Genomic DNA, 16,195 nt, shown 5'->3' with positions numbered 1-16,195 from the left:
TATTTTTCAAAGAACTAATCAGCAGTTGATAACTCATTTTCATGAGAGTCTCACAGTTGTTTTCTGAATGAAAAAGTTCAACAAGAAGGTTTTGAATATACATTTTTATGAAACATGTGGCTCTGGCATCTGGATTTCAAGTCACTATGCCCTGTGTTCTAGGATTAATTCAGGGTTACAAAAATCTGTCTCAAGTAATTTCAGTCCTGGTTAATCTTGATGGAAATGTGCATAATGTACAACAATGGTCTCCAGAGAGCATCACCTGGGGACCTGTTAGAAATGCAAGTTACTGAACCCTACGTCAGGACTTCCAAGCCAGAGACTCCGGGGGTCAGACCCAGAGCTCTGTGTCTGCAGGTTCGCCTGATGATTCTGATGATCTTTAAAGTCTGAGGGCTCAGAGGGTCAGGATAACTGTGTGAGACACGTAAAAGTAGAGAATGAAGAGTTCAGTTCAGTTTGTCTCTAGTGGATCATCCTGAACCACTGTTGAACTGTGGGACCATTTTAAACTGGGGAGATTACAGTTGTAACTCAGAAAGTAACTGCAGAGTAAAAAGCACATGTAATGAAGGAGACTCTCTTCAAGGGAGCCTTCAATTACTTCCTACTGAAATTGGGGCCACCTATAAACACTGTCCATCAGTTGCATCTGTGCCAATCAATTTTTGAAGGATTTATTTTCCAAGAATATGTAGTAATATTTTTGTTTTTTGTTTTCCCCAGAGGCATTAAGGTGACATGTTGTCCATTGCTTATTACATGAGAGACTGGTAACCCGGAATTTTTAAAATAAAATAAAATACAAAGTCTAGAAAAATATATGTGTATATCAGTATTATAAACTTGGAATAATTTTGAAGGTTTGAAATCATGAGTATAAATTCAGGGAAAATGACTGAAAGGGCCATTACTTGGTTACATATTGAGAACTAAATTTGGTAAATGACATAATTTCATTCTATCAGCTCCTGGTCCTGCAGCTACAAGTCACTTTACCTCTTTGTGTATCCTTTTATACTTTTGTGAAATAAGAGGTCTTTTCTTAGTTCCTTTCCATTTCTAGAATTTTGTGATTGTATAATACTGTATATTCTGTGAAGTTTCACATTTTTTCAAAGAGATATTGTATGTACTACTTCACTTGATCTTTACAAGAACCCAGTCCTTCTGTGCAGTAAAAGAAATGTTTAACTTTGGAGAAATGAATCTTGGAAGGCATGTAACAATCACTACGTAGGTTCTGTGGAAGGTTCAGACATTTAATAATTCTCTAACTTGGCAAATGCTGTTTTGAATAATACTTTGCTGCGCTTGCAGGATGTGCATCATAGGAGGAATGTTCTTGTGTAACCAAGCCTTGATCTCCATGCACTCTCCAAGTGAATGCTATCACTGTAACCTTCCAGGAAAGAGACATGAACTCTAAGTTGAGGCTAAGCTGCCCTGACCTTACTCTCCTGGGTGAATGTTCCCAGGGAACCTGGCCCATCTGTAGGGAATATCATATCAATAGGCAACCTAACTTAGGTTAGGACTTAGGTCTTTGGAATAAGACTGATTTGTATGTGAATTCTGGCTCTGCCACGTAGCTAGTCATATCTACTTCATAAGGCTGTGCACAGATTGAATAAAACTAAATGAAATAATAAGTGTAAAGAATATGCATAGTTCCTGGCATGTAGTAAATGTTCGGTAATTGTTAGCTTAAAATAGTAAGGTTAAAGGTATTGAGAGAAACTGGGTAATTTAAATTGGGTCTCAATGAATATGTTACTTTACTTAAAAACCTGTGTTCTGATTCTTTAAAATTTTTTTGTTCTTTTTTTAATGGAGGTACTGGAGATTGAACACAGGACTTCCGGCATGATAAGTGTGCACTCTACCGTTGAGCTAAACCCTCCCACAATCCTGTGTTGTTCTGCATTCTGCTTATTCTTCATGTTCAACTGTATTTTAGGCTTATGAGCTAATTGACTCATTGACTTCTCAGTTCAAGAACTATTGCTGAGCACCTATGTGTGTCAGCCTCTCTTGTGGACATTGGAAATATGGTAGAACACAAGACAGCAAAGGTCCCTGCTCTTATGGATGTGCATTTTAATGGTAGAAGACAAAAATACTCCCCTTTCCAATAGACAAACAAACAAATAAAAAAATTAATTGGTAGTGATAAGTGCTAAGAAAAAAATGAAACAAGGTGAAGAGATAGAGTCTGGGGAGCAATTTCAGATCAGGTGTTCAGGGAAGGCTTTTCTAAGGGGGTAACATTTAAGATTTAATAACAAGATGGAGCAAAGTCCTGGAGTCTGAACAAGATATCATGCTAATTTAGAGGGTAGTGGTGGTTGGAAGGGAGAGATGTGATTGGATGAGGAAACGTTGCAGCAATAGAATCAACAGGACTTATTGATGAGTTGGATGGACGTTGTGAGGAAAAGAGAAGAATCAAGGATGACTCCTCTAGTCTTTGGCTTGAGAGGATGGTGGTACCATTAACAGAAGTGGAGCTGGTTGGGGAGGAATAGGTTAGGGTTAAGAAGAATCAAGAGCCTGGATTTGGAAAGATTAAGTTTGAGTTGCCTATTGAACTCCAAGTGGAGATGTCAGGCAGACGACTGGATACATGAAGCCAGAACTAAACATTTGGGAGATTTTTTTACCTTTAGATAATATTTAATGGAGTGGGTTGGTTGAGAGTACTTAGGTAAAAGAATACAGTTAGAAAAAAGAAGAGATTCTGGGAGTATTCTTAAAATTTCAGGTACTTAAGACTCATAACAAAATCTTATAGTAGTAACATATAACCCTTGTATGTATTGATAGGAATTTTTGACTTTCTTACATTTTTAGTAAACATAAATGGGGAACAAAAAGGAGTCTGGTTGTAATACATTGGTTGTATATGCATTCATTTGACCCAATTTTTGAGTGCCTACTGCAAGGCACCATCATAGGCACTCTGTGTAAAATGAAACCAATAGAAGAATCACATTGTTAGTCAAATATATTTACCAAACGCATGCTGTATATGTAGTACTAGATGATTGAGTAGGGGCCACAAAAATGGAAAATCAATTCTCTGTCCCGAAGAGAAGATAGTCTAAAACTGACACTCAAAAGAACAAACCCCTCAAATGCCACAAGGAAAGTGTGTTTCCTTTTGCTTAAGTGATGTTCTTAGGCCATTAGGAGAAATCTCTGTGGGCCAAATGAATTTGATGAGGTAGGCCACAGTCCGCAATTCACTTTGTCTTTTCCCCTCCTTTCTACTTCTGGTCAATAGGGGAGCTTCCCTGGGTGGAGAGAAGCTTATGATAGCCCATTTCATACTTCAAGTTGACTGGTTGACTTCAGCATTCATATTCTCACTATCTGGGGAGAAGAGACATAAAGGATCCATCAGCACTTTTAACGGCTGATTTCTTTCCCCTATTAAATCAAACACAGTTTCCCCAAAGAGCAGTTCCGATGCTTCAGTATTAATCTCCACTATTTGTTCAAAATTCTATGCTTCCTGTATAGCTAGTGGGTGGATTGGAAGCATGCCCACTTAGTGCAGATGGGAAGGAAGGGAAGCACCCTCTTCTGGGCTATTGGCTGTATTTGCTTTATTAAGATGCAGCTGAACTTTTTGGAGGATTGTTACCAGAGAGAACAGCCTAGCATCAATTATGGTGAAACAAAACTCGTTATATTTAGCAGTCATTGTCTAATTTCTAAATGGACTTTATTAAATAAACCCAGATAAAAGCTTAGTTCATTCAACCACATGGTGCATTCACTGATAAATCATCTTGGCACTCATGATGATGTAGTTCTGCTTGGAAAGAAACTCTCAGTACAGTAAAGTCCATGTGAAGTTTTTCTGTGGTCAGTGTGGCCAATTGGTAATAGAAATACTTAGGGTTTTTTGAGGGGTAGGTAAAACTAATTTTTTTGTGCTTTATGATGTCAGATTCTGTGGTCTCAGCCAAATACTTGTCCATATGCTTCAACAGGTTCAAACATTCTGTTGCTGTTCATGGAGAAATATTTTGACCCTTTTCCCTGATACCAGCATAGCTTGCTTCTTTGTCACTTTGCCTGAACAAAATGGAAAGTTAGCTACTAAACTGCTCATCACAAAACATTGAAAATCCATTTCTGTCTGCTGAGTGAAGTGTATGGGTTTCTCTTCAGTCAATGATACATGATGTCCTCCTGGTAGATATTCAGCAGAAAGAGAATTTAGCTATTAACTTTTGCCATTCAGGATACTTTGGCTTGGTTGTTCCTGACCCAAAATAAAGCACAAGGTAATATAATCTAGGTACTGACTTGCTGGTGATATAACTAAATGTAGTGGCTGAAAGAAACTAGTAAATGGTTGCTATTTATACCTACTGCAAGTGTTTTTTTTTTTTTTTTTTTTTTTTTTTAAGAAAAGTAGGAGAGGTCACCTCCTCAAAGAGGCTTTTTCTGAAGACTCTGTTGAGATCAGCTCCTCCCCTGTAGTCCCCCAGACTGGTTTTACTTATCAAAACACTTTTTCTTTATTGCACTTATACTGATTTGTAAATATTAATTTGTATTTGTTTCCTTATTTATGTTTGTTTCCTTCTCTAGACTCTCAGCTCCATGAAGACAGAGATCATATCTCTTTTTCGGTCTGTTAGCCCTAACTGACTCTAGCACATAACAAATGCTCAATAAAAACTGATTTCTCTCAAATTAGAAATAAACTGCAATAATCCTATTATTAACAATCACTAAAGTCTTATAGCATGATTCTTCAAACATCTAGAAATGTTGTTGGGGTATCAAGTTGGTACACAAAATATGAATAATAATGTATTTGGCTCTTTTGAACGGTTTGCAATTTAGGGTTTTGTGAACTGTCCCAGGATTTTTAAAATAAGCAATAATTTGAAAGACAAAAATTCTAATATGAAAACATACAGGTAACCCAATGTTCACAGCAGCACTATTTATAATAGCCAAGACATGAAAGCAACTTAAGTGTCCATCACCAGAGAATGGATAATGAAGATGTGGTATATATACACAATGGAATATTACTCAGCCATAAAGAAGAATGAAATAATGCCATTTGCAGCAACATGGATAGACCTGGAGATTGTTATACTAAGTGAAGTAAGTTAAACAGAGAAGGATGAAAATGAGATACCAGAGAACTGAAGAAATTGTTAGAATTCATAACTTAGTAAAAGAATACTTATTTAGTGCACATGATTTAGGTAATATTATCTACAGCATAATATATTTATTAAGAGTTATATGGAAAGAGGGGACAGCCTGGTTGCATATTCCAAGTGTAGTTTTAGGATTTTCAGTTACAGGGGTAGTTGCCTGTATTTCCTTTGGTGAATTCTGTTTTTGTTTTTTTGGGGGGCAGAGGGTTACAGGGAAGGGAGGCTACATGGGATTCCGGTTGCATGTCAAGGAAATGATAAAGATGAAATCAGAATAAGAATTTAATCCAGAAGTCTTCATATCTTCCTGACACTGGGCAAGTCCTTCACCATCTTCCTTTTCTACTTCTTTCCTCTCCTCTTCGCTTCCTATAGTTGTCACATCCTCTTAGTCTTTTCCAATCTGGGTCAATTTCTCCATCTTTAATGGTCTTTCATGACCTTGACATTTTTGAAGAGTAATTTTCAGATATTTTGCGGAAGGTCTCTCATTTTGGGTTTGTCTGATGAACTCTCATCAAAAGACTGAATTTTGGGGAAGAACACCACAGAGGCAATGTAAACCTCTTGTCACATCATATTGGGGCACATGATATCAACAGGACTTATTTCTTTTTTTTAAATTGAAGTATAGTTGATTTACAATATTGTGTTAATTTCAGGTGTATGGCAAAGTCATTCAGATATACATCTATATATGTATATTTATATCTAATATATCTATATCTATATCTATATCTAAATCTATTATCTATCTATATATATCTCCTTACCCTTTGGTAACCATAGGTGTGTTTTCTATGTCTGTGAGTATGTTTCTGTTTTGTAAACAAGTTCATTTGTATTATTTTTTAGATTCCACATGTAAGTGATATCATATAATATTTGTCTTTCTCTGTCTGGCTTACTTCACTCAGTATGACAATCTGTAGGTCCATTCATGTTGCTACAACTGGCATTATTTCATTCCTTTTTATGGCTAAGTAATATTCCATTGTGTATATATACCACATCTTCTTTATCCATTTATCTGGTAGTGGACACTTAAGTTGCTTTCACGTCATGGCTATTGTAAATAGTGCTGCTGTGAACATTGGGGTGCATGTGTCTTTTCAAATTAGAGTCTTTGTCTTTTCAACAGGACTTATTTCTGATGTTAACCTTCACTTGGTTCAGGGGAGTCTGCCAGGTTTTTCTGCTATAATTTTTTTTTCTTTCTTTCTACACTCTATTGGTTAGATGTATGTGACTTTTTGTCCCCAGCTTGAGGTATAATTGACAAATAAAAACTGTATATGTTTACAATGTGATATTTTGATATGCATACATTGTGAAATGATTACCACAATCAATCTTATCAACATACCCATCACCTCACAGAGTTGTCTTAGTTATCTTTTTGTATATGTGTGAGAACATTTAAGATCTACCGTCTTAGGAAATTTCTAATATACAATATGGTATTATTAACAATAGTCACCATGTTGTACATTAGATTTCCAGAATTTATTCATCCTGCATAGTTCAAACTTCACACCCTTTCACGAACAATTTTAGATTTCACTTGTAAGTGAGATTGTGTGGTATTTGTCTTTCTGTGTCTGGCTTATTTCACTTAGCATAATGTCCTTCATTTTCATCCATGTTGTAGTATTTGATAGGCTTTCCTTTTTTTTTTCCCACACTGTTTTCTATATGGCTATACCAATAGAAATAGGTGAACTTTTTTTAAGTCAGGAGTTTAGGGTGTTTTATTTGGTTTCCAGACTTTTGGGATTTATGGAAGCTATTCTTTGGATAAAATTTCCAATTTTATTGTAAAATGGTTGAGTGCATAGTTTGTAGGCTATTGATTATTGATTTTTTGAATTTATTGAAGTTTCTTTGTGATTTAATTCATAAACTATTTCTGAAACTGTTCTAAATTTCTAAGTTCTAAGTTCTAAAATAATCTTTCTCCATAGCTTAATTTCCACACCTATGAAGCAGGAAGAACCAAAAATATCCAAATCCTTTGATTTTTGTTTTGAAGGTTGCAAAACCAAAGACCAGACTGAAAGAGAGAAAAATACTACACTTATTCTTTTTGACTCTTTCTTCTGAAAACTCACAATGGGTATATCTTAACACAAGTAAACATGTAGGGGACAGAGAAAAAGGAAAATATCTGTCCTTCCTGAAAATAGATTTGTAACCACTGAGTAACAGGTGCTTAATCCTCTGTGGGGGCATAATTCCAGCCTACAGAGAGGGACTAGATGGAGTGGAGGAGTAACCACCTGTGATAGTGATTCTGATCTGTGTTTGATTCCTTCACGACCCGCTGGTCTTGGATATTAATATAAGTAAAGTTGGATCTTTGGTGTGCTGCTCAGATATCACTCTATGCTAGTGTGGTGGTGGTCCTCCAACAGGCTGATTGATAGCAGTTGGCTAGTCAATGAGAGAGCTAGCCTAGTGGCTTAGGAGGCAGCATGGATGCTTTCCTAAATTTTCCATAGGAAGGGGTATTTGATGGACAAGGGCTTCACCTTATGAATTTAAGTGAGATCCTTAATAGCCAACCTTTAATGTTGTTCCCCATAAGTCTCCATGTGCCCCAGCTCCTGCACAAACTCTTCTTTCTCATGCCATCTCTCACTCTCTTCTCTTCTGTGAACTCTCATGGAGCCCACCTGCCCCTGGACATCATCATCAATGTATCCTTCTTGTTCCTAGGATACCTCAAGCCTTTTCAAATACAACGAATCATCAAGAAGTGTTTTTAAAATAGGTAGTTTTATATGGGTGTTTTTTGGTGTTATTTGTTTCAACTTTACTATGTTTGAACATTATCCAAGTTTATAGTTGGAAAAAGTACATTTTGTCTCTCCCCCCAAAGTCAATAACCTCAGCTATTGGCAGTATCACAAGAGGTCTACACTTTATCTGGAAGAGGACAGAGAATCTTGTTAACACCTGTCCACACACAGAAGGAAAATCCTGCCCAGGAAAGGACAGCAATTCCAGAACAAAAGAGGAGGGGGATAGTGAAGAGTGTAACTGGAACTCAAGAGTATCAAGAGTAGAAGGTGGCACCAGAATGATTTACCAATATTTTAGCTGTCACTAGAAGAGTTGACTCTTCGCCATACAGGGGTGTGTGGTGTACTATGTACTGGAAAGAGCATGAAATCAGAGAGACCTGGTCAGAATTCAGGTTTTGCTTTATATTAGCTGTGGAGATTTTGGCTAAGACACTTGATCACTTTGATGCCACAGTCCTCACATATGTAAAATTCTAATTATAATAATACTTGCCACTCAATGTAAAAATATTGTCAGTGGCCCAATAAAATGGCATATTGGTATAGTAACACTTTAAATTGGTTACAAAAATTAGAATATTTTGAGGAGGGAAGTTTACAATTGCTTTCTATTGATTTGCTCACAAAGGTATTTCCATCTTTCATTAGAAACGTTGGTTGTAAAAACCTCTACAGAAGTAACATTTTTAGGTTTTCTTCTGTTACTGTCAATCGATTTTTAGGAGGTTCCTGTATATATCTCCCAATTGACTTAAAAGTGGATCAATGAATGTCTTTATTGATTGCCTCATTTCATAAAGGAATTTGAGGAAGGACCCACAATATGACATTCTTTTCTATTTGGAGCATGCATTTGTCTTGCCTTCCGATTACAAACTACATGCCCCAGACACCCTTGCTACTAATGTTCCGCATGCAAATTAGGTTTCATTAAATGCATTAGAGTAAGATTTGCAGGTGCTGCTGTTTTGATGCTGCTGGCAAATACAGCTGTGGATACCTTGGATTTTCTGCGGCAGTGTTTCAACGTGCAGTCATTGCTCTATCAGTGTTGAGAAGAGGTTGGGACTGTGGAATGGTGGCTCCTGACTCCCTTTTCCTGGTTATGGCCATGAGCCAGTTTGGCAGTGTTGTTTAGGGAGTCATCCTTAGATGTCCAGACCTTCTCAAGCCTTTCTAGTGATTGTGAATGACCCCAATTCCTCATGACAAACTCCTGCCTGCCCAAAATAGCTAGTCAATTGCTAATAACTGAATCCCGACTGGTTGACTTATAAACTCTTTGTGGGCAGGACCTTTGTGATACAAAGGAAGGACCTTGCATTTCAGTGGAGGGAAACAGGTGATGAACAAGTGATTAAGTAAAAGTTTTAATAAGATAGTGATACGTGCTTATGATGAAAATAAAGCTGGAAAAGGGGATGAGGCGTGCAGGAGATGAATGCTGTAATTTTAAATAAAAGTGGTCACGGAACGTCTTCCTGATAAAGGTGACTTTTGAGACCTGACTATATTTTGTCAACTGTGTGCAAGGTCCTGGTGTAGTTAATGTGTTAAAATGCAATTATCCAATTAAAAAATGCAATTATCCAATTACTCCTTTCCTTCAATAACTCCCTAAATGATATCACTACTTTCCAACTCCAGGAGATGATATTATTTACCCACAGCAAACATGGCGGAAAAGGCTTCATCCCAACACTCGGGCCACCAATAAAGATGGCCACAGCACTTCCTGTGTTTGCCCTTAATAAAGATGGCGACAACACTTCCTGTTCAGGGCTTTTGCCTTCAACAAAGATGGTGCTTGTGGTACAGGTTCCCTGACAGTCTGGATTCCGGTTGCAGATTTTTTTTTTTTTTTTAAAGATACGTGTTTGCGGACGTAAGTAATAGGAAACCAGAACCCCCCGTATCCACCTTTTCTCGAAGGCTCCGCGCCGCGGCGTCTGCGGCCTGGGCCCTGCGTGGCTCCCTCGTCCCTACCTTGCTAGCGGCGTTCAGGAGCCCGGACGGGTTAGGGTGACAGTGGGGTGCCGGGGCCCTCTCTCCCCTCGGTCTGCTCTGAAGATCATTCCCAGCACCCCGTTTTTAACGGGTCAGGTTGCCCTGAAAATCTCTGGTAGTTCTTCCTGTTCCTAATGCCGCCGGGCTTCAGCTGGCAAAGCAGGGAATAAACAGTTCCAAATGGGCGGGGGCAGCCTAAAGTGCACCCCCACCCACTTGCTCACTTGCCGCCTCTCGGACTTCACAGAGGCCTGCGAGGAGGGCCGGGGGTCCGGGTCGCCGGCCCGGGTTGTTTCTGTGGGTGTCATGAAGCCTCATCTGCCGCCCCTACCCCCACCCCCCCACTCCTCGCCACCTAGTTACTCTCGTGGCGGCCCCTCTGCTCACTGGTGCACTCGTCTTGGAAACATGCCTTCCACTCTTGCGTGACTTCTGACCAAGGATTAGCAGGTGGACATTTTTCCTTTCAAACAAAACGAAGAAAACCCCAAACCATTAAATGTCCTATGCATGTGTGGCCATGGCAGTGTTGTGATAGAGACTGGGAATTCTCCCAGGGAAGGGCTGGAGTCTGTGACTATATGTGAGATTTACCGTAGACTGGGCATGAACTCTTCATATTTTTCTTGAAGGCAGTGGTGCATATATAGGCCTCTTTTCTTAGGGAAAAAGATCCTTAAACTTATCAGTACCTGCTGGTTTCGGGCCCTACTCCCATTGCTGATCAGTTTCTGAAAATGCCCACCATCTAAAGGGCACTTGCTTAAGTGAATATTCGCAGTTTCTGCGGTGGAGGGGTATCTGATGAAGGAAATGTTAAAATAAAAGCACTAGTTCTTTTCAAGCATGTTAAAATTGAATACTCCTGTGTATTCCTCAGATAAAAGTTGCTTTTAAAGAAGGGTCTCTGTTCAGTTTTTTCCCAAATCCCTTTATGGCACGAGGAATTGAGCTAGGACCCCACTGTGTGGAAAGCAAAAACAGAGAGAATGATTCATGTTCGGTGCTGTTCATCATGTTTAGAAACATTTGAAATTAATTCAGCTTGGCTCAGCCAGTGTACTAAACACCATGGCCTGGAGCTCTGCTGAGGTTCACAGAGATGTCCATGATCTTGAGGAACTTGCATTGTAAGACACTGTCTTTCAGGGCTCATCAGCATCCCTATGATCTGAGATACCATTTTGTCTTTTCCCAGGGGGAAATGGAGGCTAGAGACAAGCAAGTTCTTCGCTCCCTTCGCCTGGAGCTGGGTGCAGAGGTACTGGTGGAGGGACTGGTTCTCCAGTATCTTTACCAGGAAGGGGTCTTGACGGAAAACCATGTTCAAGAAATTAAAGCTCAAGCTACAGGCCTCCGGAAAACAATGCTGCTGCTGGATATCCTACCTTCCAGGGGTCCTAAAGCATTCGATGCATTCCTAGATTCCCTTCAGGAATTTCCCTGGGTAAGGGAGAAACTGGAGAAGGCAAGAGAAGAAGCCATAGTTGAGCTGCCTGCAGGTAGGCCTCAAAAAGATCTCTTCAAACCAGCTCCAAAATTGTTGTAACTATGCCCTTTGGACTTGAAGTTGGATTTTTAGGCTGAGAGGGATCAGCAGTTTCTGAAAGTGGGTAAGGAGTTTGAATTGAAGGCATATGGCATTGGAGGCACCGGATGAGGAGGTGGAATTAGGCAGTTCAGGGAAGGAAGGAAGGAAGGATGAACCATGATTGAGAAGGTGAGGAGGGAGGTCAGAGAATACATTCAGAAATGCTTCCAGGGAAAGTTGGCAGGTCACTTGGGAGGCATGTTCTCAGATGAGAGCCAGGTCATATCTCAGCCCTTGGCATCAGCAGCCATTTGGAAAGTGCAGATGGGAAAGCAGGCTTTAGGCTTCCTGATAACTGATTCGTGGGGTGCCAGAGCGGCCGGCTGGAAAAGGTCAGATTCATGAAGGAGGAGACAGCCTCTAGGAAGGCACGCCTTGCACCTGTTCCCTGGGCTCTCCTGCAGGGCCAAAGGGGATTATTTGGAAGGCTGACTTAGTTTGTTTTTAAAGGCCATTGATTTAAAGTTGTCCTTTTTAGTTTGGCTTTGTTCAGATACCCAGAGTATTTAATTTTATAAGACAATAATTTTACGGGGGGCAGGGGGCTGGGGTCTCATTTTGATTTTAAGGGAAGTTGGAACCTGAGGGAAAGAGAAGCAGTCCTAGTGCTATCAGCCTGGCCTTCAGCAGAAAGAGGATGTGATATGAAACACTTGTTTCCTGTTAACACCTCCTGTGACTTCTACTTTTTACACAGATTGAGGAGCAGAGAACTGAACTGGCAAAAGGAAAAAAAGAGAGTTGACTTGCAGATTTTTAGCAGAGTTAGGAAATCAACATTTTCAGGAGTTTTTGATTGCAATGATAGAACTACCCCAACTCAGAGGTCCCCAGACTTCTTTGTTGTTGTTTTTAAAATACCAATATAACTAACTATTTAAAAAAAAAAAAAAAAAGACCACTTTGATTATTTTTGCCCCACGGACCTCATATTTTAAATGATTTTCCAGACCACATGCATTAAGTATCATGATTAATTCTTCTGTTTTTATTAATGACATCTGTCAGAATATTTGATCAGTGTGAGATAACTGGTTAACTTAGGAAGGCCTGGTAAAATCCCAGTGGAAGAAGCAAAAATATTTTCATTTCCTAGCATGGCCAAATTACAGATAAATATATGTCTTTAGGCTTTTGAAATACTGAAAAAAGCTGGCCTCTGAGGACTACAGATATTCTCAGATTGGATTGTCCTTACAAAATTAAATACTCCAGGTATGTGAACAAAGCCAAACTGATGTAGTTAAGACATTTCTACCACTTGATTGAAAACAGAATAAATAACAGAATTGGGGAGATGTTAAAAGTAATGTTATGGTGTCTAATGTCTTCCTGGTATTTGACTTGGAGTTTCCTCTTGTTAACACGTAGTTGGAAACAACAAAACAGGGAAACTGAAAGCCTGTTACTTCCAAAATATTTCATTTAATTTTCATAATCACTGTGGATGTTGTCAATAATACTGTTGTATGTTGTTCAAAGAAGTATGACCCCATTAATTTCTTCCAATTCATTCAAAGAAAAAGAAAAATATAAGATTTTTTTTAACCAAATGGTGACAGTTACAGTGAAGTTGAGGAAAAAATAGTTTTTTTAAAAAGTAAGCAGTATGGAACAGTTGGAATGGGAAAAAATTGAGTGTATCTGTGTTGTGTTTGGAAAAATGTTAATTTGATTATGTGGAAGTGGTCAAATGGCACGATAAATTGGCTACTAATCTATCTGTATTAAGAGTACAAATTAAGTACTTTTTATTGTTTGTCTTGTTGAGTAACACTGCTAATGAAAAAATATTCTGAAAAAAAGGATTTGATTTACATAATGTTCTCTTTACTTTCCACGATGACAATTACATAAACTCACTTTTAAAGTAGTTTTTGTTAGTTGTTGAATATTTTAAGTAAGATTACAAAATATAACTAAGATGTGAAGAGTAACAGCACAGTGAACACTTGTCTCCCCATCACTCAGTTAAAAAATATTACCATGGCCTTTGAGGACTCCTTGGTGCACTTCCCCAGTCCTAGCTCTCCCCCAACCCCACTCACTGATAAAGTCAGAATTTGGAGTTTATCATTCCCTTCCTCACTTGGTAGTTTTCCATCTCATAAAAACCACTTTTAAAATCCACACGTTATGGAAAATTCATTACACCGTAAATTTTAGCGATGTCTATATATATAAGGTGTGGAGGCAATGATGTGTTAGGTAACAGCCTTCTTTTATTTGGGACCTTAAACTTTCAATGTTTAAATTAGTTAATTTGATGGCAGTATTTTAATTTTAATTATAATTGGAAATCTGTTTTTTTAAAAAATCCTGGAAAGAATATCAGAGTTGAAATGCCTTCAATTTAATGTCCCTGTAAAAAATACGAATGGACCCAGAGGCCTTTTTCCCAGGACCCCAGTGCTTCCTAGTGTTGTAATTGGGTAGTTTTAATAAGCTTTTAAATAGTCCATTTAAATTTTTGTAAAGGCATGTTTGAACTTTGAGGAATTAGAATGTAGGAAAGTGTGGTACTTATCTATGTATGTGCATATATTAACCTCTTCCGACGGTTTACTCATTTTGGTTGCAGTTATTAATCGGTTTGTATAGGTTTGGTGCTTTCCTCTTGGGAGGCTTTGAAGATGAATGGGGAGGGGTGGCTTTCTCTTTGTCCAGGAGGTCGATCCTTTTCCAAGAATGAACTGATTTTATCTTAGAAAAAGTTTTCTTGTTCTGGTCTTCTCAGAGATTCTTGGTTTCCCTTTCACTTGTTTGGTTAATTTTTGTGTTTCACTTGTAAACTCTGAGCTACCTCAAAGGCCTTATTTGGTGATTGATCCTACTTAGTTGCTTTTAATTTATATTCTGGGCGTAGTTTTTTTTGAGAAGAACCAAGTTGTATCTTGATTCTTTCTACTCTCATAAACTCTGCCCCCAGCAAATCCCAAAACAAAACAAAATAGCACAAAACAAAATAAAACAAACACTTTAAACCTTTGATTCTCTCAGAATCTGCCTAGATGACTGGTATCCCTACCTTTGTTAAAAAAAAAAAAGCCTAAGATATTAATGGATAATTGATTCTGTGTTTTTCTCACCTTATAAGAACCCTTATATTCTAAAAGAGGACTTCTGGCGTTAAAGTGACTTAATCCAGCTTGGCACCATGGAAAGAACGCTTCACGGTGTGTCCCTGACTGGCCAAGGTCATGTAGTAGACACTAGATCAGCTGGAAATGCTCTCTGGGCTCCTGGCAGGTCATTTTGGGGATGAGTAGAGTGCTGAGTCTGGGTAAAGGCAGCATGTGCCCGCCTACCTGGCTTCCCACTACTCCTGGGCCCTGTCTAGGCTGACAGGCTCGCTCCAGTGCCTGAGCTAATCTGGATCTGGAACGGAGGTTTGTCAGCAGCCCCAGTCTCACCAGCTGGTGGGACTTAGCCTTAAGTCGTGGTGGGAGGGACTTCTGGGCCCGAGGACTCCGTGTTCCACCATGTTGGCCTCGGCTGTGGGACTGGGTCTCTGCCATGATTCCCACTTAACAGCTTGGCAACCCCTCCTTTAACCCTCATCTTTTTTAGGCTTGGGAGTTGTTTTTTTTTTTTTCCCCTCCCCCCTAGGCTGAATTTCTGCTTTGTGTTCTCTTAGCCACCAGCAGGGATGAAGGACAGATATCTTGAAATGCAGCTCAGTGGCTTCTATGTTAGCATCAGATGCCTCAATTCTGGCCTGCTGGAGTAGCTGTCCTGGGGGTGTCATTTGTTACAACCTTGCCTGAACTTGAGCTGGGCCTTGCCTTGGACCCTGTGCTCTGGACTCCATGGCTATCCTCACTAGAGCAGGATGCAGGGCTGGCCCGTTTCCCCTCTACCCACAGGCTCCAGGGCTCAGCTGGTCCCTTTTGGAGCTGGTCTTGTGTGATCATGCAGAGCCACATCAGCCACTGTTTTGAGATATAGTCTGGCTTCCAGAAATATGCTTGGATGCATCTGAAGTTACTGAGTAATGATGGCAAAAATTTTAGGTATTGTAATAGGTTTATTAGAGAGATTTCTAGCCTGGGAGTTTTGAATCATACCACGAATTCACACCTTTTCTGTGCATAAATTCAGTGTTGATCTTAGTTCATCAGGTTTGTGGTTTATCTAGGCACTTCCACTGAGGTTGAGTAGAGCTCACTCTGTGACAGCCTGTGTCCTGGAGAGGAAATGGTGGGTCAGCATCCAGAGCAAGACCCCTCCTTGTGGTAAGGGCAGAGTCCTCAGAGAGCCCATATTTCTGTGTATCCCCAGCATGACTATCATACACTTCCTGAGGCCCAACTGGATTCTAGGCATTAGGTAATAGAGACACATGAAGGATCTCAGATCAACTGAGAAGAGTCATTCATTCATTCATTGAACAAATATTCGTCTTGGCCATGTACCAGACATTGGGTGCTGGGGATGTTGTAGTAAATAAAGATCCTGCTCTTTGAAGCTCACTGTATTCTATGATCTGATGGGGACAGACAACCAGCAAATGAACAAATAATGCATCAGATGGTGATAGTGCTATGAAGAAGAGCAGCGTGCTTGGTGGGTAAGGAAGGGCTTAGCAAATG

The 16,195-nt window shown here is 39.4% G+C and overlaps 1 protein-coding gene across 7 annotated transcripts in view; it reads left to right on the top strand.

Moving 5' to 3' along the window:
* The first annotated feature begins 9,735 nt into the window (after positions 1 to 9,735).
* CRADD (CARD and death domain containing adaptor protein) overlaps positions 9,736 to 16,195 on the top strand; it is a 195,329-nt gene continuing 188,869 nt past the window's right edge. For 5 of the 7 annotated variants that reach the window (XR_012510740.1, XR_006727497.2, XR_006727499.2 and 2 more), the window contains exons 1-2: positions 9,736 to 9,890; positions 11,211 to 11,514. Coding sequence is in view for 3 of the 7 variants with exons in the window: in XM_045522418.2 (XP_045378374.1) it covers positions 11,217 to 11,514 (298 nt within the window). In the remaining 4 variants the exon portion in view is untranslated. Of the gene's footprint in view, positions 9,891 to 9,942; positions 10,463 to 11,210; positions 11,515 to 16,195 lie in introns of those variants that run through there. The other 2 variants (XM_010962732.3, XM_045522417.2) reach the window with 2 other exon arrangements.

This window comes from Camelus bactrianus, chromosome 12 (genome assembly GCF_048773025.1).
Source record: "Camelus bactrianus isolate YW-2024 breed Bactrian camel chromosome 12, ASM4877302v1, whole genome shotgun sequence".
Classification (NCBI taxonomy): domain Eukaryota; kingdom Metazoa; phylum Chordata; class Mammalia; order Artiodactyla; family Camelidae; genus Camelus; species Camelus bactrianus.
The sequence above is the reverse complement of the archived record's forward strand: the minus strand, read 5'-3'. Positions and strand labels throughout refer to the sequence as shown.